This window comes from Oryx dammah, unplaced genomic scaffold (assembly GCF_014754425.2).
Source record: "Oryx dammah isolate SB20612 unplaced genomic scaffold, SCBI_Odam_1.1 HiC_scaffold_5, whole genome shotgun sequence".
NCBI classification, from domain to species: Eukaryota; Metazoa; Chordata; class Mammalia; order Artiodactyla; family Bovidae; genus Oryx; species Oryx dammah.
Genome location: NW_024070189.1, coordinates 87,469,683 through 87,495,205, shown reverse-complemented (window position 1 = coordinate 87,495,205; position 25,523 = coordinate 87,469,683). Strand labels below are relative to the sequence as shown.

At 54.4% G+C, this 25,523-nt stretch overlaps 2 protein-coding genes across 3 annotated transcripts in view; one reads left to right on the top strand and one right to left on the bottom strand.

The window, feature by feature from the left end:
- Positions 1-762: 762 nt before the first annotated feature.
- The window catches only part of LOC120864739 (prolyl 4-hydroxylase subunit alpha-2), a 71,128-nt gene continuing 46,367 nt past the window's right edge, over positions 763-25,523 (top strand). Inside the window, exon 1 of one of the 2 annotated variants that reach the window (XM_040241812.1) lies at positions 763-944. The gene's annotated coding sequence lies outside the window, so the exon portion shown is untranslated. The remainder of the gene's footprint in view (positions 945-25,523) is intronic. The other variant, XM_040241806.1, reaches the window with a different exon arrangement.
- On the bottom strand, positions 2,088-16,532 carry PDLIM4 (PDZ and LIM domain 4). Its single transcript, XM_040241816.1, has 7 exons — positions 16,357-16,532; positions 11,745-11,896; positions 8,141-8,222; positions 3,407-3,588; positions 3,036-3,199; positions 2,532-2,649; positions 2,088-2,421 (listed from the first exon to the last, which is right to left on the bottom strand). The coding sequence occupies exons 1-7, from the start codon at positions 16,447-16,449 to the stop codon at positions 2,217-2,219; spliced, it is 996 nt and encodes a 331-aa protein (XP_040097750.1). The 5' UTR covers positions 16,450-16,532; the 3' UTR covers positions 2,088-2,216.

The window sequence follows — 25,523 nt, the reverse complement described above, 5'->3', positions numbered from 1 at the left end:
TCTTTAAAAAGTAATGATTAAATCAATATGATACTGTCTCAATAACAAGAAAACAGTTCAGTGGAATAGAGTCCAATAACAAAGATTCATGCAAAAATATAAAAAGTTCTTATCTATCATTAAGCAGTTAAACCTCAGAAAAATGAGTGAAGGGTTTAGAGGAATTCTTGGAAGGAGAAGACCATTCTGTTTCCTGTTCACTCAGCACTCACTAGCAAACACCACAAATATCTGTTGAATGAATGCTCATCCCTGGTAATCAGAAGAAAGTGAAGTCGCTCAGTCGTGCCCGACTCTTTGCGACCCCATGGGCAGTAGCCTGCACCAGGCTCTTCTGTCCATGGGATTTTCTAGGCAAGAATACTGGAGTGGGTTGCCATTTCCTTCTCCAGGAAATCTTCCTGACCCAGGGATCGAACCCAGGTCTCCCGCATTGTAGACAGACGCTTTACCATCTGAGCCACCAGGGGTAACCAGAGAAATGCAAATTAAAGCAACTACATATCTCATTTTATTATCAGATTGGCAAAAATTAAAAAAAAAACAAAACCTGATAATACCCTGAGTTGGCAGGAGCGTGAGGAAATGAGTACTATCGTATGCTGATGGTGAGTGTGAACTGATAGCAGTCTTTTGTGGTTTGTGATAGTACAAAACTGAAAAGAGCACAAACGTACATTACTCGGGGCTCACTAAATAAACAAGGCTGCTTCCTGTCCTGAGCAACTTAACAAGAGGGTGAATCCACGTGACTCGGAGTCCAGGACGCGTCATCACCGTGTGTGAATAGCCAGGATTCATCAACTCTGCTACCACTCATCTTTTTTAAAAGTGCGAGTCTGTACCAGACTGTGCAACGGAGCAAGGAAAGGCTCAGGACCGCCTCACCACACTGTCACCGCCGGGCTTCCGAGGAAGAGTGGAGTTTACCCTCGACTTTGGAGGCGAGTGTTCTTTTCTTTCTAAAACCTTCCTCTCTCACACACACGCACACACTTATTCACTCATTCACTCACTCCGCGCGCCCTCTGGCGGGCAGAGTTGGGGAAGGAGAAGGAAAGGAATTAATACAGCTACAGGGCCGTGGGGGTGGTGGCGCGCGGGTAGGGGGCAGACCCGGAAGAGAGAATGCTGAGATGGCCGGGAGGCAGATACCGCCCTCAGCCAAACCGGTGATCTCCCGTCATATCCCCGCGGTGTAGTCCCTCCTGCGGCTGCTAGGGGCCGCCCGCGCTCCTGGTGGTGCCCTGCTGCTGCTAAGTCGCTTCAGTCGTGTCCGACTCTGTGCGACCCCATAGACGGTAGCCCACCAGGCTCCCCCGTCCCTGGGATTCTCCAGGCAAGAACACTGGAGTGGGTTGCGATTTCCTTCTCCAATGCATGAAAGTGAAAACTGAAAGTGAAGTCCCTCTGTCGCGTCCGACTCTTCGTGACCCCATGGACTGCAGCCTACCAGGCTCCTCCGCCCATGGGATTTCCCAGGCAAGAGTACTGGAGTGGGGTGCCATTGCCTTCTCCGTGGTGGTGCCCACACGGGGCTTTTCTTGCCTGTGCTCGCTTCTAACATTCCTTTGCACACACAGCCCCTCACCCTGAGGAGCTCTTCCCTCCTTCATCCCTTAAGTTCCCAGCTGACACCTTCCTGGACTCCATCCAGATCAAACCCTTTAAGTGATGTCCCCTTATAAGCACCTCAGACCTCCCCTCCCTATTAATAGACTTGCGCCTGTGATTCATGTCTGCCATCCACCCAGGCTGTGGCTTCCTTAAGGACAGGTACACTAAGGTGCTTAGTGATGTCCGACTCTTTGCTACCCCATGGACTGCAGCCCGCCAGCCTCCTGTGTCCGTGGGATTCTCCAGGCAAGAGTACAGGAGTGGGTTTGCCATTTCCTTCTCCAGGGAATCTTCCCAACCCAGGGATCGAACCCAGGTCTCCTTCATTGCAGGCAGATTCTCTACCATCTGAGCCAGATAGCACAGTATTTATCTTGCTCACCGTTATACCCAGTGCCTGAGAAAATGCTTGGGATCTGAACCAGTGCAGCACTCGGGAGTCAGAGCCTGTGTTGGAGGGAGACAGGCCAGGGCACCGACACAGCGCAGGTGGAGCGGAGGAAGTTTATTAGGGAGCCAGGGCGCAAACACATATGTACACGGACCGCGCGGGGACGTTAAAAGAAGCAGAGGCGGGGATGCGACGTTCCGGGAGCGGCTCAGACGAGTTCCACCTTGGCATTAGGGTACACCGCCACCACGTCGTAGCCCTCGGGAGGCTTGACGCGCGCCTTGGCGTGGCTCTCGCAGTAGAGCCGCTCGTCCAGAAAGAAGTACCCGCGCTGTTTGAGGTTGAGGCCGCAGTCGCTGCACATGAAGCACTCCGGGTGGTAGAGTTTGTCCCGCGCCTTGACGATGGTGCCCCTAGTGGGTGATCGGAGAGGACGGCGTCAGGGGCGGACAGCTCCGTAAAGCGCGGCCTTACTCAGGGCCTCCGACGGAGGACGCTCGGGGCAGGTGGGGGAGGTACTCACACGATGCCGTGGCCGCAGCGCGTGCATTCGGGAAGCCCCTGCAGGCCACTCAGCGGAGCGCCTAGCTTGCTGGCTGTGGGCTTGAGGTTCCGGGGACCGCCAGGTCCGGGCCGTTCCCCTGAAAGCCAGAGAGCGAAGCCCATTTGGAAGAGCCCATTGCGAAGGTCAGAAAAAGCGGAAAACCTCACTTCTGCGGAGTGCGGGGCTGCGCCCTACTTCCAGAGCCACCCGCACAGAGATTGGGAAGGGGGTTGGAAGGGCGTGAAGGGAGGAGCTGCGATACAAGTGGAGTGGTAATCACAAAGCCCCGGTGCAGCAAGGGGTGTGAGGAGGCGCAGAGAACACGCGTTGTTCAGTCGCTAAGTCACGCGGGACACGTGGGAGGGGCTAAAGGCTGGGAAGCAAGACGTGGGGTCGCGAAAGTGCAGATGGGGGAGGTTCGGAGGGCAGAGTTTGCGACTTCAAGGAATGGGAAGGCAGGTGGGGTAAAGAGAAGAGTCCTACCGCCCTCGCCGGCCTCCAGCATGCCCTGCAAATAGCGGAAAGAGCCTGACTGCTTGGGCTCCGCAGCTGCAGGCTCGGCTGGCTCTCGAAGCATCCTGTACACCTCTGAGCCCAGGTCGACTCCGCAGTCGCGACTCCTCGGAAGGCCTCTGGCTGGGTCAGTGCTGGACGAAAGAGATGCACCAAGGGACAGGGTTGCAGTACTAGCCTTCCCCCTGCCAGTTCAGGGTTCTGGTGAGGTTTCATGAGTCAGAATGCAACCAGCTGAGACCCAAGGTTAAGGGTCAAGACTGGACCTGGTATGAGATTTGAGGGATCAGGAATTAAGATGGGATCTGGGTAGGGCATCAAAGGTCCTGCCTCTGTACTACCTGTGGGGTGGAGACACGTGCAGGGCACCCATCTGGGCCAGTAGAGTAGCCTCACTGTTGCTGCCATTGTGAGGGACTGGGAGGCGAGGTGACTGCCCGTAAGGAGATCCCAAGCCTGGCCTGCCATCTTCTGGCCCAAGCCCGGTGGCTGAGGGCCGCCTGCTTGTCAGAGGACTGCCATCCTAGGAGAGAGAGAAACCGGAGGCACTGGGAGACCGTCTGTGGTACACCCACCTATGCCCTGCTACGCCAAGCCTTCTTGGGCATTGCCTGGCTACTCTTGCTCACGCATCTCTGGGCTATGGTGTCTAGTCAGGGAATGGGTCTGTGGAGGAAAGGCTAAGCCTTGGGCCTGGTTCAACCCCTGAAGAAATGAGAAATGCTTATGGAAAGTCAGACACAAAAGCCCTGAATCCTTGAGACTCAACCTTGGCTCATGAGCCCTGTGGTGGTTCTGACTCCCAGTGCCCATGTGGGTGGTGTTTGGGCAGGACCATCCCAAGAAGACTTTTAAGGCCAGCATGTCTGTTGCAGAGTGTGTGGCTTCCTTGCGAAGGTGGTCCTGGTGCCAGGTATTTTTTACCTGTCAGAACCACACTGGGTACTAGATGGGCCCACGGCTGGGAATGCAAAACAGGAACTCCTGTTCTACAGCCAGGAAGGGTCATCAATCATCGTGTTCCAGGACCCTTTGGCAGGAGCAGGAGGTTTAAAGGTACCATTGTGGTACTTCCCTGGTGGTCCAGTGGCTAAGACTCTGCAGTCCCAGTGCAGGGGGCCCAGATTTGATCCCTGGTCAGGGAACGTTACCCCACATACCACAACGAAGGGTTTGATTGCTGCAACTAAAAATCCAGCAAGCAATGATAACAAAGCTCAAAGATCCCTCATGCTGCAGCTAAGACCCAGTGCAGCCAAATAAATAAAATTTTTTTCTTTAAGAAAAGGTACCGTTGTGAGGTCAGCCCCCTCTAGGCCTGTAGTTTCACCCCCACTTCCTGCTTCCCAGGCAAAAGATGGGTGGCCTTCCATAGACAGGGCAGATGAGGGGCAGAGAGCAGGCCAGAGCTCAAAGCTCCCCATCCCACAACCCCACAGCCAGCCTGATGCCCATGACCGAGTCATCTAGGGGAGGGATGCCCTGAATATGCCTCCTCAACCCAAGAGAAGAGGGAAGTTTCTTTGCAGGTGCGGGTCTGAATGGGGACTGGGGACCTTTGTCCCTGCAGTGCTCAGGGCCGTGTTGCCTCTAGTTTGTAGGCACACAGGCCTGTCCTCAGCAGTATGAAAACAGGCATGCACACTCTCACAATACCTTTACAGACATACCCATGCAGGAAGGCAACACACAGGAATCAGCCAGTCCACCTACATACACCTAATCACACACTTATGTGTACTTGGAACAAGAGCTGGTCATGCTGGGGATGACCATGTCCCTATCCATTGACAGGGACACAGTTGGTGGCCAGAGCACCCTGACTTTAGGGTAGGGCCCAAGAGTCCAGGCTGTGAAGGTATCCTCAGCCCCATTCTGGGAGGAGACATATAAATTGTCCCGCCACTCTACAATGTGAACAGGGCTGTCAGGTGGGAGGAGAGGGGGCCTACCATCGGGGGAAAGAGCAAGCCTAGGACTTAGGCAGCCTCCAGCTGGGGCACAGTTGAACCTGCAAGGCTTTGCCCAAGCTGCTGCTTTCTACAGGCTCTGAGCTGGGCAGAAGCATGAGGAATGGGTGAACTAGCAGCTGAGTGACTGGGTAGGGTTGGAGTCCCAGATTCTTCCACCCTAAAGGACAAAGGAGAGGGTCTCTCGCTGCCCAGGTGGGCCCCCATCAATGAAGCAACAGCAGCAGAAAACCCTTTATCCCACTGGGTCCATGAAAAGCCCCTGAGAAACCCGAGCACTCTCCCATGTGTGTCTGCAGGGCAGGCAGGCCGGGGCTGGCCTGGCCTCTAATGGGGACCAGATGGGCCATGGACTGGGGCAGGGCTGGGCCCCATACAAAGGAGGCTTCAACAGGATGCGGGGCTGGAAGGACCTAGAGGAGGAAGGCCCTCCACTTACCCCTGCCCAGCAGGGTGTGGGGATTTACTGCAGGGTCATCAGAGCCCCTGTCCCCATGGCCACCCATGCAGCAGCCTCAGCGGTTAAGACACACGTGATGACCTCAGTGTTGGTTTGAGTCCCAACTTTCTCACTCACTCATTGAGCCAGTTACATTACCTCTGTGAACCTGAGTTTCCTCATCTGTGAAGGGAGCATGACGGTTTCTATATCATAAGTTCCTGGCGGGTATGAAATGAGACCTTTGCACATAAAGCGCTGAGCATAGTGCCTGGCACGCACCCATCATTGGATGAATGGCTGTCGCGAGCATTCCTGAGCCCCGACTCCGAACTTCCCCTCTCCGTGATGTGCCTGTGTGCTGTCGGGGCCCGAGTCCCTGCCAGGTGCTGATTTAGTTGTTGAAGACTCTAAGTGTCACTCCACAGCAAGGGGGTAACCATGGGCTTGCTCATCAGCTCCCACATGCCCGTGGTCAGAGTCTGGGACACTCAACTGGGACAGAGGTGGGCACTAACTCCAGGTGAGCAGGGGGCACCTCCCAGAGGCTGAGCTTCGGCTCTCTGCTTGTCTGGAGAGGACAGGCTGAGTCCTGCACTGCCTGCTGCACCTGGCTTGCCTTAAACCATCACCTGGTTCTCAGCTCAAATGCCACCCTCTCTGGGAAACCTTTCCTGATCACCATCCTTCCTTCACTCTGGGCTGTGTTCCCATGTGAGGCCTGAGAGAAGTCTTCTATGACCCTATATGGAAGGAGCGCCTGAAACCCCAGTTGTTGAGTGCCAGGGTACCTTGTGCTGCTCTGAGGGCCAGCTGTGGTTTTCCCTTCCTGTGATGGCTCCAGCTGGGCCCACCCCCATCCCCCCTGCAGGCAGAGGGTGGGAGCAGTCTGAGGACAATGGGCCCTGTGTCTGTGTTACTGAGGACACGACCGGGCAGGGGCTGGGTGGGGGTGTTTCTGTCGCCACCCACGGAGCTCATGACCTTTTAAGTACAGAATGGAGGCAGCAGCTAAGGGGTTGCCCTGCTGCTTGTGGAAAATCCCTCTGCTTCCAGCCTGAGCCACCAGCAGCCTGGCCCCTGAGGAGGCCAGTGAGGGGAAGTGTGGGAGCAGGGGGAACTGCCCTCCAGCCCCCAGCCCCCCTGGCCCAGAGCCTCTCCCAGAAGACTCAGCAGACCTGAGCTTCACATTGCAAAGGACACTTACACGTGAGTGCTGGGCTCACACATGAGCTGGGGGCCTGCACCACGCTGTCCCCATTGGTCAGCCCCATATCAGGCCTGGCTGACTTGTCTATGTCTCCCACCCCCTGTCCCCATGGGTCCATGGGACTACCAGGAGCAAGCTCCTGAGACGCAGGTGTGGCCACAGATCACTGCAAGAACAGCTGAGGCCCGGGGCAGAGGAAACTGAGAGACCTCAGCCCTCCCCTCTGCCCCCAGCCACCCCTGGGACTTTTCTCTGAACCTCTGGTGCACAATCTCACCTCTGGGCCTCTGTATGTGCTTAACTTTGTATGTGGCACACTTCTCTCCAAGCCCCTTTGCTTGCCTTATTCTTCCTAGCCCCTCAGGTCATGGCTTGGATATGCCCTCCTCCAGTCCTCTTTGACCCCTTGATTGAGTTTTATACCTCTCTGGACTCCTTCGACACCTGGCTTCTGCCATCCTGGAACTGCAAGGTGCCTCTCCCCTTCCAGAATGGGCACTTCCTGCATATGGTACATATCTGGCCTCGGGGATGCCAGTAAAAGCAAGGTTGGAAACAAACATCAGAGAAAGATGGGGACTGGGATAGATGGTGAGGGCAAGGCCACAGCAGATCCTTCCCTCTGGTACATACAGCAAAGCCGCCACGGAGAGACAGACAGTCCCACATGCTAGGTCCCAAGTTCTGGATCCATCACAGACCAGTCGAGTCTCTACCTTGTTTAAACTCTGTGGCCCCAGAGATGTCAAGTTCACTCTGGATACCTCAGCCTTGCTACCTGGGCTACCCCTCTGGCCCATGGCAAAATGAGGCCCTAAAGCAGCCTGGCCCCACCTTACATTCCTTGAGGACAGCACCATAGCTGTGACTCTTGTCATACACAGAAAGGTAGCTGAGCAGACAGGCCTGCAGCCTGAGGTCTGCTAGCTGCAATTGCAGAATGGCCAGGAGGAAACTTCAGTCTTGGATAGGCAGGGCAGTGCCTTATATTCTAAGGTTGGCTCTGGCCAGGTAGGTGCCCAAGGTTAGGATGAGACAGAAGAGTACCCCATAGCCTGTGGTCACTCCACAGCCTGTGGTTGTCCCCCACCCTGCCCCCAAGCCTGGTGACTTCCTCCTGATCTGGCATCACTGGGCAACAGAGTGAAACCCAGCTGGGTAGGTGGTAGCCCTGAGCCAAAGCCTGGCCCAGTCCCTGCCCATCACGGGCACTACTGTCCCAGAGTCCAGGACTGCCTGGGGTACCAGCAGAGCCCAGTGCAGACAGCCATCACCTGGGGAGCACCTGGAGGGGCATGGACAGGGCTCAGAGAAGCCTTCTGCTTCAGTCTCTGGCGTGGGCACCTGAGAACTACGGTGAGGACACCCGCAGTTAACCTGTGGGTGAGGCCCAGCCCCTCTGTGCTGGGCTTGCTCTGAGCCAGGCCAGGCCAGGCCAGGTGGTATATGTACAAACCTGGGCCTCGGAGTCGATGTGGATCCTGTGTGCCTGAGCCTTGTTGTCCTCTGGGGTACTGGGCCAGCTCCTGCCTTCAGGCCTGTGGCAGAAATTAGGATGGTCACAAATCTCTGCTTATTAGCCCACTATGCCTGGGACAAGGACCAAGAAGGGTTGGGGTCTGGGCCCAGGGCCACCTGGACCAGGCTTGTTACTCTGCATGGATAAGGATACCACCCCAGCACTTGCCCCTGCACCAGAATGGCGGCCGTTATGGCAAGGAGACACAGCTCAGGATTCTGGGGTAGGCTGTGTGTCCCTTCTCCACCAGCTGGTCCTTCCCACTCTGGTCTGGTTCCTAGGAAGGAAGCCCTACAGCTTCCCCACGTTTCCACCCTCTCTGTCACTTCCGGAAGCTCCACACAAAGAGGGCCAAGCTCATGGCGGGGCGGGGCAAGCCAGGCCTCACACACTGATCAGCTGGGAGCCCACCGCTCATCCCTCTTCCATCCACAGCTCTGCCCAGGCCTGCGGGTCAGGCACCCGGGGACTGTGGGGGGAGGTGAGATGGAGGCTCTGTGGGGTGCACCTCCCCTCCTGTAGCCGCCGGCAGAGTCATCACCAATGTCTGCCCAGCCCAGATGGGAAACAGGCCATTAGGAAATTCCTGCTTCGCCATAGAAACCAAAAGCCAAACACCACTCAGGAGGGAGAAAAACATCATAAACCTGCCATCAGTGGGGCAGGCGGGGCCAAGAGGCTACAGGCCTGGGGCCCAGTCCTGCCACCAACTAGTCCTGTGAGAGGGCAGGCCAGGAGGGTGTGTGGACCCTGGACCGGCAGGTGAGTGTGAGTGAGGCTGGTTACATCGAAGGGGAATAAAGTCCCAACTCTACCCCACAGGGCCTCCTGAGACTTCTCAGGGGTCTCACCACTGGGCTAGCAGCTCAACCCTGCCCCTCTCCCTCCACTCAGAAGAGGATTTTAACGATCTGACCACACCTGTCCACAGTCCCTTGGCTCTTGCTCACAACTGCCCATTCCTTGGTCCCCTGCAGGCTACCTCTCTCCTCCACAGCTTTTCAGAAGCCTGTAGCACCAAGGTTCTGCTGTCCCACCCCCACTGGCATCTGGCTCCAGCACCCTCAGCCGTGCTCCCAAGATACTGCCCTAGCTCACAGCTCTAACTATGGCCTGGACATGGAACTCTGCTGGGATAAACCTAGGACATCTTGTGTGGCTCTTTGGCCTTAAACTTCCTTGAAGTCCTGCCCAGAAGAGAGGTACAAGCCTGAGGTCTGAGGATTAGAGGGTACAAAGTGCCCAGAGCCATGAGAGTAGCCCAAGGCATCAGATTGGAATGAAAGGCTTATTTGTATGTCAAATTCCATCCCCAGATCTCCATACTTTAGGCTGGACAGGTAGCTCTATCTGCCATCTTTAAGTCCCCCAAAGGGTGGGCTGTGCAAATCCATCTTGTGTCACATGTAATAGGTGACAGGGATCCGACCAAAGGCCCTGGGGTTGGAGCTGATGCCAGGAAGGTCCTGGACCTACAGAACGTACCCAGACATTGTGGGTTAGCTTGGACTGCTGGATATCTGACTGAGTTCCAGACAAAGTAAGCATAGCGGGGAAGCTGGGCCCTTACTTCACTTTTCATGCTGTGATGAATTGGAATTAGTCTGTGGAGGATTAGAGCTCTCTGTACATAAGAGAGTAGGTAGGGAGGCTGGCCTGGGCAGAGCTCCACACAGAAGCTCCCTCCAGCCAGCTCACCAGGCCCAGGTTGGGGCCTCAGGCATAAGTGCTGGCACAACAGGCTGGACAGAACAGGATCAGGGGCCTTGTAGGTGAGAAAGTCCCCAGGATAAGAGATGCTGGCCCAGAAAGTCAAGGTGGTCCTTGTCTTGATCCCCCAGAATCTGCATGCGTGAGAATTAGGATAGGGGGTGGGGGAAAGGACCCCAGCTTTTCACCCTGACTGAGCAGACCTTGTATGTCATGATCACTCCATCCCAGATCCTCCGTTTTGAAGTTGAGGAAGCTAAGGGCTCTGATAGTAAGTCACCAGCTGGAGGACAGCACAGTTCTCAAGTGCAGAGCTAGGGCTAGAACCCAGAATCTGTGATAGGAGAGAATGTGCTCTCCCCGGCTCCATGTCCAGCAGCGTCTGGGAGCTGAAACACCCAGAGTGAAACAGGTCAGGGGACCCCTGGCTCCATCCATGCCTGGCTTGGAACAAATGACCAGGGAAGGAAGGAAGGAAGGGGGACCTCCACCCTGCCCCCATCCTGCCACCCTCCCCTGACATTATTCCCTCTATGGACCTCCTGAATCAGGCCCCTTGTGAGCCTCCCCTGCCCCTCGCCCCACTACTACCAGGGCTTGCTTTATACAGCCGAGCAGAGTCAAGGCCAGAGGTGAGTCAGGGCCCAAGAACCAGCCAAGTTGGGTGGCTCGTGGGCAGAGCAGTACTGATGTTTCCCCCAGCCAGCCTGTACCCCCGTCTCAGAGAGGGTGATGAATGTGATCATGCTTTATGGAGAAGGAAACCCAGGCTCACTGAGGTCATCTCGTGTACCTAAGAGCCCTCAGAGTCTGGAAGAGGGCCAGCTCTGCTGAACTCCTGGGCCAGGGCCTCCTCACTGCAGGCCAGGTGGAGTGTACCAGGTCCTGGACTTGCAGCTGGGCCCACTCAGCCCGGAGAAGAGTCAGAGGTCCTGACTTCAGCCCAGAGCAGGGCCAGACTCAAATGGGGCTACTTCAGAAGCCTTCCCACCATGTTTAATGGCTCTGAGCCAGTGGATTACCCTCTGCCCCACCGGCTCTAAGGCCTGGTTGGCCACGTTGTGGTTTGGGGAGGATTCGCCTACACACATCCACAGGGGGTCGTGGAAAGTCCCTGTTAACAGGGAACGTGGCAGAGCTGAGCAATTATGTCTGACTTCTCTGCATCCAGGGAAGACAGGGGGAGGGAGATCCCGCTGAGGCAGGACCCAGCCAACTGCCATCAGCCTCAGCAAGGCTTGACGGGTCAGCAGTCAAGCAGAGGGAGTGGCGTCTTTGGTGAGAGTGAGAGAGACCTCAGGTCAGTCAAACCGTGCTTTCCCATTGCTCCACTGTGTGACTTGAAGCACCCTCCAGACTTTGTGTGAATCTCAGTTGTCTCACATGTACAGTGGAGCCTATATTAGATTTTACCGTATCAAATTGGTTTGACGGTTAAACAAGGTGTTGGTCGATAAAAATTTTTGAACTGCTCATCAAGCTGGTCACTCATGGGTGGGGAAAGGACAGATATCACACACCACCGACACCCCCGGTGTGAGGCTACCCCAGGTCTTATTTCAGCCCTGATTTTGGGTTGTCTACCCCTGCCATAAGATCCCAACATAGTTCCAGCAATAGATTAAATGGGGGCTTCTTCCTTTCTTAAGCCACCCACGTCTCCAAACAGTGCCTGCCAAACCCCCGTGAGAGCACTGCTCCTTAGGCCTGGGTGCCAGGGAACAGAAGTAGAAAGGCTGTGTGAGGCCCTGCTCTCCCAGGATGCTGGTGGCCCAGAGTGCACCCTCCCCTGACTCACCCCTCATTCTGGCTCAGTCGGCCCCGTGCGTACCTGCTCACGGACAGCGTGAGGTGGTCGTGGCAGCCCTTGATGCGGTTCTGTGCTTCCAGGTGTGTCATGAGCTCTGTACTCTCACCATTGATGGCCTGGATCAGGTCTCCAGGGCACAGGGCAGCCAGGGCAGCCTTGCTACCAGCATGGACCTGTGGATGGACAAGCCAGATGGCTGGGCATTGGTCATTACATGGCCTTGCTCAAGGCCATGCAGACCCCTGCCAACCCCAGAACCGTGCCAGTGCGGCCCTGCTGCTCATGTGACCTTTGGGTGGGCATACCATAAGACTGACTGAGTTCCCACATGGCCTGGCTGGAGCCTCTGCTCTAAAGGCCCCAACTCCAGCTCACAGAGGTCTGGTAGGACATGATGGCATTTGACAGGAGATTCCTCTGGGCTGGAACAAGTACGATGTCACTCTTGCAGTCTGCATATATGCCCATGGACATGCAGGGGACACACAGGCATACGTGCTCTCAAATAGATAGTTAACACAAAACATGGACACATAGCCTACATTGCCCCATCCAGCCAGACCACATAGTAAGTCCCTTGACCTGACACTCAAACCCTTAGTGACCTTGTTTCTTCTCATCCCCATCCCTCCATATTTACCTCCACCTACCCACACTCTATCCAGACCACGTGAATTACTCACAGGCAGCAAAGAGCTCTCTCTTACCGCCACACTTCTGCAGGTGCTGTTACCTCTACCCGGAACACGCTCCTTTGAGCCCCTAAACCCTAGTTACCTTGTCATCCTTCAGGTCTTCGGCTCTCCATGGAGGCATTCCCCCTTGGAGCCTCTCCTCTGGTGCCCCACTGTCCCCTGTGTGCCCCCTTTACCACTTAGCTCCCCTAATAGTGTTAGCACCTCGTTCTGTGTCGTCACCTCCCCAGGCAAGTTGAAGGCCATCTACTTCCAGCTGCCAGCCTGCATTCCTGGATCACAGCTCCCTTTCCTCTGGAGGACAGGCACTGAGGCCAGCCCGGTGCCACTGTGGACCCCAGAGGGTCAGCAGCGTCCACACTGGAGCCTCCTTCAATGCTGATCCCTTGACATGAGTCACACGAGGTTGGGGATAGACTCATGGGATGCCTGAGTAAGCAGCCTGGGGGGAATTCAGGCAATGGGACATCCTTTACCCTGTCTCTGGTCCCTGCACAGCCTTTGGAGAGAGATTTTAGGGACCCTCATTCTTCCTAGCCTCTTTGCTAGTGTCAAGCTATGGCTCAAGAACTGTCAGTGACACTGTTCCTATGGGGTGGGAGCTACTGGAAGCCTGGCCAGGCTCCGCTTAGCCAGTTCTCTGTAGTGAGCAGACAAAGCTGAGGTGCTGGCAGCTCCTTGGCTGGAGCTCTGGTGTGGGCACTGCCAAGCTGACCTGCCCTGGAATAGGCTGCCCCAAGGAATATTCTTCTAGAGCATGATACCCTCAGCCACCATTAATATTCCATTGTTGGACACTGGCACCAACATAGGTCCCTCTTCCTGGGGAGGCACCCACTTGGCACGATCCCACCCTCCCCACTCAAGGCCCTGCCAGGACCCTCTCCTTCATGGATACCTGCTCTGTGGCATGGCCTGGGCTCAGTGCTTTAGCCATAACTAGCTCATGGCAACCTCTCAACCACCTAATGAGACAGAGGCTGTTCTCATCCTTATATAGAGATGAAGAAAGAGAGGTTTTGGGTATGGGGTACTTTGCCCCATTCCCCATTTTGGAGAGGAGTCTTCTTCCTCAGGGGGTGGCTAGCGGCAGGATGACTCAGCCAGTACAAGGGGTGCATTCAGGCCCTTGTGGGTGGAGGAAGTTCTCGAAAGCAGGGGTGGCTGGGGCTCTGCCAGCGCTGCTAGCTCGGGAGTTCTGGTCAGAGAGGGCGCAAGGCCAGGAAACCGTGACTCTCCCAATTGCCTTTACATGCATTGTTTCGTTAGTCCTCAAGGCAAGCCTATTTCCTAGATGAGGAAACCAAAGCCCAGAGAAGCACAGGACACTCAGCTGATAACCAGCAGAGTTAGGATTTCAACCCAGGCCAACCGATTCCAAATCCTTTGCTCTTAACCACCGTGTGCATTTCTACAAAACAGAGAGGTGTTCTGAATAGGAGGATCAGCATGGATAATGGCTCATCTTGGAGTGAGAGTGAACGCAGGCTTCTGTGGCCAAAATATCATTGGTGAGGAGAGAATGGAAGAGATGAAATCAGAAAAAAACGCAGGGACCAGATCTGTGGGCCTTGTAGGCCCAAGAGAAAAGCTGGCATCTCTCCCGGGCAGTTGGGGAAAAGGGAGGATTCTAAACAGGGAAATCACAGGACAGAGTTGAATGCAGGCCGATTTTTCTGGATGCTGAATGCAGGATAAACAGATAAAAGGAAGAGACAGAGGAGAAAGGAGGTCACCTGGGAGACTGGAGCATGAACCAGCCGTCTCACCTATGGCAGCTACTTTTAAAGCCCCCGTGTCACTCCACCTGATCTAGATACAAAAAGCCCCTCCAGGGAGTTGGGCATACAGTTGGTTGTATTTGTTCGGGGCACTAGTTTCTAGGGACTTGGTAGTAGCAATGCTCATTAGGATGCCAAGGCCAGCAGTCACTATAGTTTGCAAGGAAGGAGCCCTGTGTTTTTTTTTGGGGGGGCTCCCCAAAGCTTTGTGGGCTGAGGTTGCATAGTCCCGGCTCTGCCAGGCAGCCAGCCTCTTCTCTGTCTGAGTGTGGCTGCCTCCATTGGGTGGGGGAAGCCCCATGAGCGTGGGAGGGGTTGGGTCTTGAACCCCCCTGATGAGGACACTCCCACATATCATCAGTGTCTGTAGAATTACCCTTGAGGTACCTGCTGGGCAAGCTGTGGCCTGTGCCTCCTCAGCCCCGTAAATCTCCCCAGATCCCACCCAAATCCAGGCTCAGCCATCCTGGCTCCTCAGGCCTGAGCTGCTGCTGTGTGACTTTGGGGGACAAAGAAGGGGTTCTTCCCGGCAAACTCTTTTCAGCCTGTCTGCCTGCCAGCGGCCTGCATCCTGATCGGCTCCAAACAAGGCCGCTGCTGCTGCCGCTGTGACGTGTGGAGGCCTTTCCTCGGCGGGCAGGCAGCCGCGTGGGCAACAGATGTCTCTGCTCCCTGCCGCCTGCGGCCGTCAGCCGCCGCCACTGAGCCTGTCAGCGGCCTCACGCCCAGGGTGCCTGGCCGGCTGGCCTGCCTCGGTGGGTGGACACACAGCATGACATTCACAGGCAGACACAGATGTGTTCCCGCCCCCTCACACACCCCCACACCCCCACACCCCGAAGGGCTCTCAGGAAAGTGGGAGATGAAAGGCTCCCGGATGCGCTGAAGGACCACCTCACTCAGCCCCAGAGACCTAGTGGCCACGGGGTGAGGGCAGATGTGGGACTCCTCCCAGGACAGCTGGGCCTGCCTGTCACCCTGGCCCCCAGAAAGAGTATTCCATGATGCCATGCTCCACCAGGTGCCCAACCCCTCCCGAGAACTAGAAAGACGTCTCGGAAAGCCCAGCCAGCTTGGTCCAGCCCCCATGGCAAGAAGTGGCGGAAGGGTGGGGGAAGGTGTTCTCAGTTCCTGTGACACAGGGTCTCGAAGGCCAAAGTAGCCTGTGTGGGGTCAAGGGATGGCCCAGGTCCCTGCCTGCCTTCCTTTCGCACTGGGAGCCCCCAAGGGCAGGGTTCTGTCGTCTTTGGACCCCTACACTGGGACTCCGAGGGGCAGAGCCTGGGTCTCCTCTTCTGGCCCTTCAAATACGGGACCCCAAGGTTGGGCCAGGATGCCGTCTTTCCCAGTTTGGGCACCCCCTGACAGGGCCCGAGTCCTCCCCTCTGCTCCCCTGCTCCCCTTGGATTAGCCACCACCCAGGCTGTGCCCCCTCCTCTTCCTCAGCTGTCCTAAGCCTGGGGCAGTGCATGGCCATAGAAACTTGAGGAACTGGGTTGAGGTTATCCTGGCCCCTGGCCTTGTGAGTCTTGTGGGGAAGGGGTCTCAGAACTGCACAGACAGGCTTCCCCTTCCCCTGGAAGCCAAAAATTCCTGGTCACTTCCCCTTAGGACAACTGAGGTCACGAATGAGAGACTGACCAAAACCAGAGAGAGGAACTGGCTGGGTCTTTATTTCTTCAGTTTCAGAGAGGACCCCAGACCTCTCTGGGGTGGCACAGCTCTGCTGGCAGGGACCCTTGATAGGGAAGGGGGGGTCTCTCAGTCATTTTGCCCCAAATCTTCAGGAGGGGTTCAAATGTAAGCAGCATTTCTGGGCCTCTGTTGACCAGTCCCGATCCCTGGCCTATGACTTTGGTCCTTCCATGGCCTGCGCTTGAGTCCCCCCAAATGAGGCCAGCAGGGAGGCTGCTTTGTGAACTCTTTGTGGGGCGGGGGAGTCCTCAGAGGGACAGGGCAGGCAGGCCCAGGGAGAGAGGGAGGGGGTTGGGGCGGTGCTGCCCAGCCTGGAAGCCACCTCTACAGCCTGTGGGTCACCGAGGCCAACGCTTGGCCTCCGAGCCTCCAGGACGTCGGGGATCCGGGTCCCGAGTGGACCTCAAGGGTTGGGTCTCAAGATTCAGGACCACCCCGCCGCCCTGTGGTCGCTGGACTCACCCGCGAGATGGTGAGGGGTACGCTGAAGTCCCGGCCGCCCACCAGGCGGAAGCCCCAGGGTGAAGGGCCGCGCAGGGTCACCGAGTGGGGCATCGCGAGCCGGAGCCGCAGCCGGAGCTTGAGCCGGACACTGAGGAGCCGCCGCCGTCCCCGCCGCCGCCTGGACGCCGCGCCCCGCCCCCGGCCCGCCCGCCCCCTCACCCCCCCTCCTCCCGGCCCCCGCCCCCGCTCCCTGCGCGCCGGGATTGGCCCCGCGGCTGACCCTCCCCTCCCACTTCGGGGGGCTCTGAGGACCCGCCCCTCAGCCCAGACCGCCTGAAGCCCGGCAGTCCCACCAGGTTCTCAGAGACCCCGGACCCTGACGGCTCCAACGTCCGAGATCTACCCGAGCCTCAGTTGTGCGGGCTGCGGAAGCAAAAGCCGGGTCCTTTGAAGTTGCTTCTGAGGGGCGGCGCCCCAGCCCGGGGAAAGATGAGGGGCAGGGGCTGCCCAGATGGGGGATGGGGCCTCGCCCTGCTTCGAACCTCCGCAGGGTCCTGGCAGGCAGTTCTGGGACCCACCTCCGCGAGGAGTCCTCTGAACCTCGAGCACTGATGGGGAGCCCTGCCCCTGAGCAGATCTAGGCCAGTGTCGCAGACGCAGGCTGACAGCGGGCAGTGCGAGTATGGCAGGGGGGACAGAAAAGTACCCGACCTCGTCTGGGGAGGTCAGGAAGGCTCTCTTGGGTGCCCTGGCGTGTCCTTACAAGTGTCCCTGCTTCCCCAGGACACTCAGGCCTTCTCCAGCTGCCCTATCCTACCAGGCTTTCTTCCTGCATTCATGGCCCTTTTTCACCCTCCCTTGTAAGGAGTTTTGGAAAGCTGCCTACCTAGGAAAGGAGCAACTAGTGTGGCTCGGGTTGTGGCTGTGAAACATTGCAGGGGTGTGAAGTACCTGAGCGGAGCGGAATCTGGGGTAGCCCTTCACTTGGGACCTTCCTGGTCCTCTCTCTCAACTGTTGTCCTTCGGGGTGCCATGAAGGGTGCCATTGTCCTTCAGGGTGCCACGTTTGCAGGTGCTATGGCCTGGTAAGGGCCCCACTGACCACTCTCAGGCCGCCATGGACACTTTGGCCTGGCTACATTAGGGAAGCACTGTGTGCTGTTCCAGACCCTGAAGAGGCCCCTCGTTTAGCCATTCTTGATAACTCTGTGTGCCCTCTTGTCCAACTTCTGTTAAGAACGCTGCCCTTGGGAGGCTAACAGGTTATGGGGTAAGATAGATCTGTCGGGTCTGTAACACCTCAAGAAAGAGGACACTTGAGAGGCACGTACTTAGGGTAGTCCAAGGAAGTGGGTGTGCTCTTCAAGGTGGAACGTGGATGCCTCTCTGGGAGAAGGGGTGCTGTTTGCTGTCTGTTCAAGTGGCAGAGAAACATGAGTGGTGTGTGTGGCAGTGGTGTGTGTGTTGGAGGATATATATGGGAATGCACGGGTTGCGGGGACATAACCAGAGAGTGCCAGCCATTGGACTTTCAATTCTGTGAGCAAGGAGGTTTCTGTTCAACTCTGTACAGACTTGTGTCCAACAGGGACCAACAAAGCAGAAGGGCTAGTAAAGAGTCAGTGGTTGGATGGTCTCCCAGGGGCCCTTAGGCCAGAGGATCCCTAGGACTTGGACCCCACTGAATGATGTGGAGATTGGGAGCAGCTAACACTTTTGCTGACTGCCTGAAAACTAAGTGCACAGCCTGACTGGGCGATCAGACACCTCAACGACACTCCAAGAGCCACGGTGAATGTAAACGGTGCAGATCTTTGCTGTGGGGAGGTGGGACCTCAGGAGGCTGAGGAAGTTCCTGCCCAAGGCATCCCATAGTGGATTCCTGAAACTCTTCCTTAGACTTCTCCCAGCTTACACACCCTCAGGACTCCCAACCACCACCCCCATCCTGAAATTCCTTCACTGCCTTCCTCTTTACTTCCTTTGGGGGAAGTATATCACCCCTGTCCAGGAGTGGTCGGCTTGAGTATGTCTTTCCTAGCCCTTGAGGCTCTGGGCCTTAGCGTTGAAGACAGGGGTGTGGTGGGGAGTGGCTCTTCCAAAGTCAGAGGTATAAACTTTCCCATTTCATTGAGCAGTTTCTGGGGTAGTTCCAGGGTCCATGGCAGTCATCCTCCACAGTGGGTCCTTGATGGCACCCCTGACTTGAGGGGACGTCAGAGGCCCGCTTCAGACAGCACCCTCCCACAGGACACAGGCCTGGGCAAGGCTGTGTTCCTGGAGATTGGAGGCACACCTTCTTAGGAGTCACACTTTAGGCTCACTGCTGAGATGCCCTGCTTCTGGACAGTCAGTTAGGCAAGCTACTTCAGTCCATCCCCAATGCGCCCTCCAGGAAAGTCTCAGAATTTCCTTTTCAGGCTTGTTGCTCTTATTCCCTGGGGGATTGCTGTACTGCTGAATCCCTATCATGCTGAAGCACCAGGTCACAGGGCAGTTTACAGGGTCTGGAAGCCCTCTCCAAGGTGGGGATGATGGCAGCTGGGTCATGCGTCACCTCTGCCCTGGTGGCCTTCACTTATTCATTGCACACCCCACCAGGCATCTTTGCTGCTCGGTACAACCAGACTGCTCACTTCATGCATTCTTTATTCATTCAACAAAAACATATTGAGTGCTTTTCCATATGCCAGGGCCCATGCCTGCCCAGGGCTGTGGTAGAGAGATCTGTAGGGACAAAGACAGTGTCTATCTTATTTATTTATGTTTCCCCAGCAGCCACAGAGAGCCTGGCACAGAGAGGGTGTTCAAAAACATTTGTTAGTAACAATATTATTGTTGTTACAGGAATTATTATTACAGCTCATCCCTCAGCCATGGCCCAGAGAGAGGCAGGGCATGAGGGGATCCAGGAGGCAGAGACTTGTGCTCTTCTGTTCCTGCCATCCTGGAGGCATGCTCAGGGGCCCTGTCCTTCAGGGGAGCCTCAAGTAGCTCAGGGCACTATGCCCAGGCCTGCTGTGTGCGGCCAGATCTGTCCAAGGTCAGGAGAAACTACAATGCTTTTTCCTCAATGGACTGGCAGGCTCTAGCAGGAACAGATGCCCTTGGGAGATGCCCTTGGGACTCAGCCTAGGGTGGGGGTTGAGGGAAGGGCCGAAACAGGAACAATCTCTGGCTGAAGTTGAGGCCAACCCAGGGGACTGCCCAGAGTTGGAAGCAGCCCGGAGTAGGGTGTGTAGTGAAACTGATGAAGCAGCCCTTGAGGATAGTGAAAGTGAAGTCGCTCAGTCGTGTCTGACTCTTTGCGACCCTGTGGACTGTAGCCCACCAGGCTCCTCCATCCATGGGATTCTCCAGGCAAGAATACTGGAGTGGGTTGCCATTTCCTTCTCCAGGGGATCTTCCTGACCCAGGGATCGAACCCAGGTTCCCCTCATTGCGGGCAGATGCTTTAACCTCTGAGCCACCAGATACCTTCCTGTGAAGTGCCAGGGGCTGACCAGAGAGCCAAGACCCTAACCTGCCCTGTCCTGGCCCTGGGGCCACAGATCTCTAGATCCAATCTGCTCTATTCAGCCCAATACAGCCTTCCTTCAAGGCCCAGCCTTCTCCTGTCAGTCAATAGCCTGGATTCCAAGGAGATCTGAGTCTTGATGGGGTACTTTGTCTTCACGGGATGCCCACTTCACAGTTCTGGCCACTCCAGGACCCAGAGGGTACCCAAAGAAGAACCCGAGAAACTCCCATTTCAGTGTAGCCTATGTGGCCTGACTCCAGGTCCCATGGCCTCTGGCCTTCTTTGGGTCTGTCCACTAAGCAGTCTGTTGGTCAAGGCTAGGAACCTGTGAGTGTGCAGGGTGGAGAGAACAGCAGTCTGGGGCACGTCTGGATGGGGAGGGGCTGTGGGGGCCTTCTGCAGGGCCAGAGCTTGGCCCTATAATGATAGGGAGCAAGGCAGGCCTTAGCAAGATTTGAGGGGCTCTCAAAGGGGAGAGCACAGGGGAGAGACAGCCAGGGGCATGGGCACCAGGTAACACCTGGAAAGAAGGTCTGAGGTGGTGTAGCTTTTGAAGTGGACTAGAGGCAATGCCCCCCATATCTTGGGATGACAGGGCTAGTCAAGGAGGCAACAAAGCTGGCCTGTGAGCTGTGTTTGGTGCAGCAGAGCTCAGGGGAGGGCGTGCCTGTGACAAAGGGAGTTTCCCAGCTTTAGTTTTGTGCCATTTGATCCCTCAGCAAACTTTTTGAATGCATGCTGTGTGTTTAGCCTAGACCTGATTAAGTCGGCTTGGAGATGTGGGGACTCCCCACCCCGCCGCAACCACCCTGGGGGCTGAGAAGCTAGAGGCTCTAGAGGAAACCAGCCTCTGAAGATCCAAACAGGGACAAAGCCAATTCTGACAATCGGAGCCTAGTTACTGGCCTTGAGCCAGATTCCAGGGCAGACACGAAAGCAGAACCAATTATCATCAGGAAACTGAGCCTTGGGAAGGGTGAGCGTCCACCCCAAGCTCATATATTTTCTATGCAGTCAATCAGGGGTTTAGACCCTGCATTGGTGACTTATGCCATGCCCCTTGCACCAGAGACTAGACATGTCCTGATCATGCCTGCAGTCCCTTTCTGTTTCTACAGAGAAAACCCATCTGCTCTGGGCCCCGACAAAGGGACTGCCAGGCAGCAGGGTGGGGGCAGGTTTACCCAGCTGGGCCCAAGGAGGCTCTGGCCCTGAGGCCTGGGAGTGGAGGGAGTTGGGAAGAATGGAGGGAGGCAGCAGACAGGTGGGAGAGTCAGGAGCAGCCCAGCCCAAGTAGGGAAGTGACAGAACAGGTTGTCAGAGGTGGGAGTGAGGCCCATGTGACTGAGTGCTTTCTTCAAGAAAGCAGCTTACAAAGGCACCGTGGTCTCAGCCCCTGCCTCAAAGACACCCCCAAGCTTACCCTCTCTCCTGCTTCTTGCTCAGCCCAGAGGGTATAGTCAGCTTGCCTTAGAATCACCCAGGTTCTCCTAGCACCAAATGCCTCAGTGCTGCTACCTGTAGCCCCCAAATAGAGGCCCAATGCTGGGGTTCTCAGCAGCTTCCCGTGATAGTTGAAGGCTTCTATCAGCCAGCTACACTGGGTCCCTGAGCAGAGAAGGTGCCTTCTTTTACAAATCAGGCTTCTCCAGGCAGAAGAGCAGAGGAATCAGGGAACAACTGGATGGTCCGTTCTGTTCCCTAGACGCTCTTGGCCTTGGCCTGACCAGTACCATACTCTAGCATAAGCAGGGGCTCAGGATCCATCCCTCTGCAGCTCTGGGGGACGTGAGCTGTCGGGGCAGGTCAGACTACAGAAAGTGCAAGGATGACAAAGAGGAACGAGCATGGGAGGTGGCCCAGGAATTACTGAGGCTCCTGAGACACATGCCACTGCTCCTCTGTCAGCTTGGGACTGGCTCCCCGGGCCTGGAGTCCTGGCACAGCTTAGCTCTGCCCCAGGCCACACATCCACAGACACTCACATTTGGCAGGGATCTGGCCAGGACACTCTGTTCTCCTGGCTGAAGACTTTCCTCCTCTTCTGACCATTAGAGCTGACACTGAGGCCACTCAGAGAGAAGGCCAGGCCACTTCCATATTTCTAGGCTTTCAGTGAAATAAGTATGGAAAAAAATGTGAGAATAGTGTTTTTTATTCATTGTAAGGATTTTTAAATTTATTTGTTTATCTAATGGTTGCACCGGGTCTTCATTGTGATGCATGGGCTCTTCATTGCTGTGCGCGTGCTTTCTGTAATTGAGGCAAGCGGGGGCTACTCTTTCTTGTGGTGCACAGGCTTCTCACTGCGGTGGTTTCGCGTGTTGCGAAGCACAGGCTCTAGGTGCATGGACTCAGTAGTTGTGGCGCACAGGCTTAGTTGCCCCTTGGCATGTGGGGTCTTAGTTCCTGCACCAGGGATTGAACCTGTGTCTTCTGCATTGGCGGGCTGACCACTGGACCACCAGGGAAGTCCCTGAAAATTGTGTTTCAAGAGTCATGGTTTATGATATTTATGCTTTGGTCATTTATTCAACAAATATTTTTGAGAGCCTTCTATGGGTCAGGCACTGTTTTAGGCCTGAGTATTGAACGCTTATAACACGCATGTAAAATGTATAGCCTCATTTGGAGAGAACTTCAAAGATTTAAATTCCAGACTGCCTAGTCCTCCTCAAGATGAACCTTAGCAGCCCCTACCCCTCATAACTTTCTTACTGGTATAGATTTAGCCTCTGTCTCCTACTACCCAAGAGTATTGGAGACCATGATGAGATTGGCGGAGGCCTTGAAGACTTCCCCAAGAGTCCAGCAAGCATGGCCCTGTGTCCAGCCTGTCGTCCCAGCTGCATCCTCTGTCTCTAAGGGCCACCCACCCCTCTACAGCACCAGCAACTTTAGTCTCTGATTTGTCTTGGTGAAATGCACTGCCTGGTGGTGCCCAGCACTGCCAAGCGGTGCTTGTGGTGCCTCTAGCGACTGAGTCACAGGCTGGCATGGACTGTTCAGGCTGACTTCACCTCCGGGCCTGGCTTTGGGGCACCCCAGCTGTGACCACCTGGTGTGAGCTTGGCCATCTGTGTTGCTAGGAGAGTGGAGCAGAGCTGTGCCCCTAGAGTGCAGCAGCTGCCAGCTGGCCTCAGGGTATGGGAATCCAGGTGCAGGGGGCCATGGGGATTAGAGCAGAAAAAGCCAGATACAGGCCTGGAAGGGTGAAGTTGGGTTCAGGCTAGTCCATGCCCATGGGGTGAATGGGCTGCAGGAGGATTCATGAGTCAGCCTCATGTCCTGGGTGGCTATATTTTTGGCTCCCAGGAATCTTCAAAAATCCTTTCCCACTTACTTTTCCTCCCAAGGCTAGGCCCATAGCTGTGCGGACCCAGGCTCAGCAGTGGGATGTGGGCAGAGTCCTCAGTGTCAGGGTCTGAGTTCCTCACACCCCACATCTCTTGTTCCCACCCCCTACAAAGAGTGTACATGTGACGTGGCCCCCACTGAGAGGACACTTGATCAGATTGTTTGCTGCCTGTGAGATCATCTTATTTGCAGGAAGGTAGGATTGCCTAAGGAACAGGAGAGGCAGGGTTGAGGGGGTGTAGAGGGGTGCCTCTCCCACACGGGAAGCCAGGAGTGCTCCAAAAGAATGTATAATGAGCTTTCTACATGCTGAGAGTTAAGCAAGAACTGTCTCATCTCAGGGAAGAGGAAGGGAAAATGGCAGATCTGGACTAGACATGTGCTGAGTGTTGGAATGGACCTTGCCCACAACTCTGGAACCAGCAGGCCCTGAGAGGTAGCTGCATCTAGGATTAAACAAGCTGACCACAAAGAGCTGTGACATTGGGCGTTCAAGCATGCAGCATTGTTGGCCCAGCCAAGGAACACAAGCATTCTCCCTCTGAGAACTGTGGTGTTCCTGAGCCAGAGTTCCCACAATTATTGTTAAGATCTATTTATTATGTTAACACCAAGGCAGCCCCCTGCAAAGAAAATGGCAGATCCATCTAATTCGTGAATACAGCAAAGTGATTTCCAAAGTATGTTAAAATAGTTTCTGACTTGGTGATTTTCTAGGATTGCAAGCTTGATTTAACATTATAAAATCCATTGATTAATAGATTAAAGAGAAAAAAAGAACACTGTGATCAGCCCAAAAGACATTTGAGGAAACTCACCAGCTATTCACAGTAAAATGTTGGAAAATCGTGAAGAGGAGGAAACGTTAACTTTTTAAATAACGTGTGTGTGTGTGTGTGTGTGTGTGTGTACTCAGTCGTGTCTGACTCTGCCACTCCATGGACTGTAGCCCACCAGGTTCCTCTGTCCATCGGATTTTCCAGGCAAGAATACTGGTGTGTGTTGCCACTTGCTCCTTCAGGGCATCTTCCCAATCCAGAGATTAAACCTGCTTCTAACACATTGCTGGCAATTCTTTACCACTCAGCCACTGAGGAAGCCCTAAATGACATATACTGGAAACCAAAAGCCAATATTGGACTTACAACTCTACAGTTCCCATTAATGTCCAAACAATGGACATTATCCAAACAATGTCTCTTTCACTACTGCAATGCAGGGCTGCTTTGGAGGTCCTTACTAGGACTATAAGGTGGAAAAAAAAAGAAAAAATGGATTAGTAAAAGAAGTAAGTAATGGAAAGAGTCAGAGGGTCATTACTGGCAGATGTTATCATAGTTGTGTCTTCATAAAATCCAGGAGAATCAATTGAAAAACTCCCATGACTAGTAGAGGGATCTAGTCAGATGGAGCAGAATAAGGTATATTCGTATATGTGTTCAGATTTTTAATACCTTTTTAAACTATTAAGTCACAACTACTGATATTTACCGCTGGTGATAATGTTTTGAAACATTTACATTTTCTAGGTTTCGTGTTTTGTCAGGGTTTTAATTTTATGTAAATAAATCTGTATTGTATTTATAACTAGAAAGGTGAAGGTAATAAAATGAAAAATAAAGAAAAGAAGAAAAGGATAAACTTTCCTTTTTATATAAAAACCTGACACTAATATACTTCCACTTACCCTTCCCTTCCTTTCTATTGTGTTATTGCACATTTACTTCTACAAACATGATAAACTCCATAATGAAGAGTTGTTATTTTTGCTTTAAATACTCAGTTATCTCTTTAATTGTTTAGGAAACAAGAAAATATATTTTATATTTACTTATTACAGATCTTTGTTCTTTTGTTTAGAGCCAAGTTTCCATCAGGTGTCATTTCTCCTCAGCATTAAGAACTTCCTTGAACATTTCTGGTAATGCAGTTTCACTGGTGATAAAGTCTCTCAGCTTTTTTAAAAATTCAAAATATTTTTATTTCTCATTTCTTTTATAGAGATAGTTTTTCTGGATATAGGATTCTTGGTTGATTTTTAATAGCATGTTTAATATGCTATATATTTTTTATGTTTTCATGTTTTCTGGCTTACATTACTTCTGATGATGGATAAGTGTTCCTCTTAATGTAACGTGTTTGTGCCTTTCATTGTTTTTAAGATGTTTTCTTTGGTTTTAAGATATTTGATTATGATGTGCCTGGATGTGGTTTCCTTTGTATTTATCCTGGTTGAAGTTTTGTAATGGAGAAGGCAATGGCAACCCACTCCAGTACTCTTGCTTGGAAAATCCCATGGACGGAGGGG

What these genes read in the sequence shown, in the direction of transcription:
- PDLIM4 (XM_040241816.1), bottom strand. Translation starts at nt 16,449, where the DNA reads ATGCCCCACTCGGTGACCCTGCGCGGCCCTTCACCCTGGGGCTTCCGC. An exon ending in ACATCGACTCCGAGGCCCAG is followed by an intron (nt 3,589 to 8,140) that starts GTTTGTACATAT and finishes TCTCTCTCCTAG; the next exon opens with GATGGCAGTCCTCTGACAAG. An exon ending in CGCTGCGGCCACGGCATCGT is followed by an intron (nt 2,422 to 2,531) that starts GTGAGTACCTCC and finishes ATCACCCACTAG; the next exon opens with GGGCACCATCGTCAAGGCGC.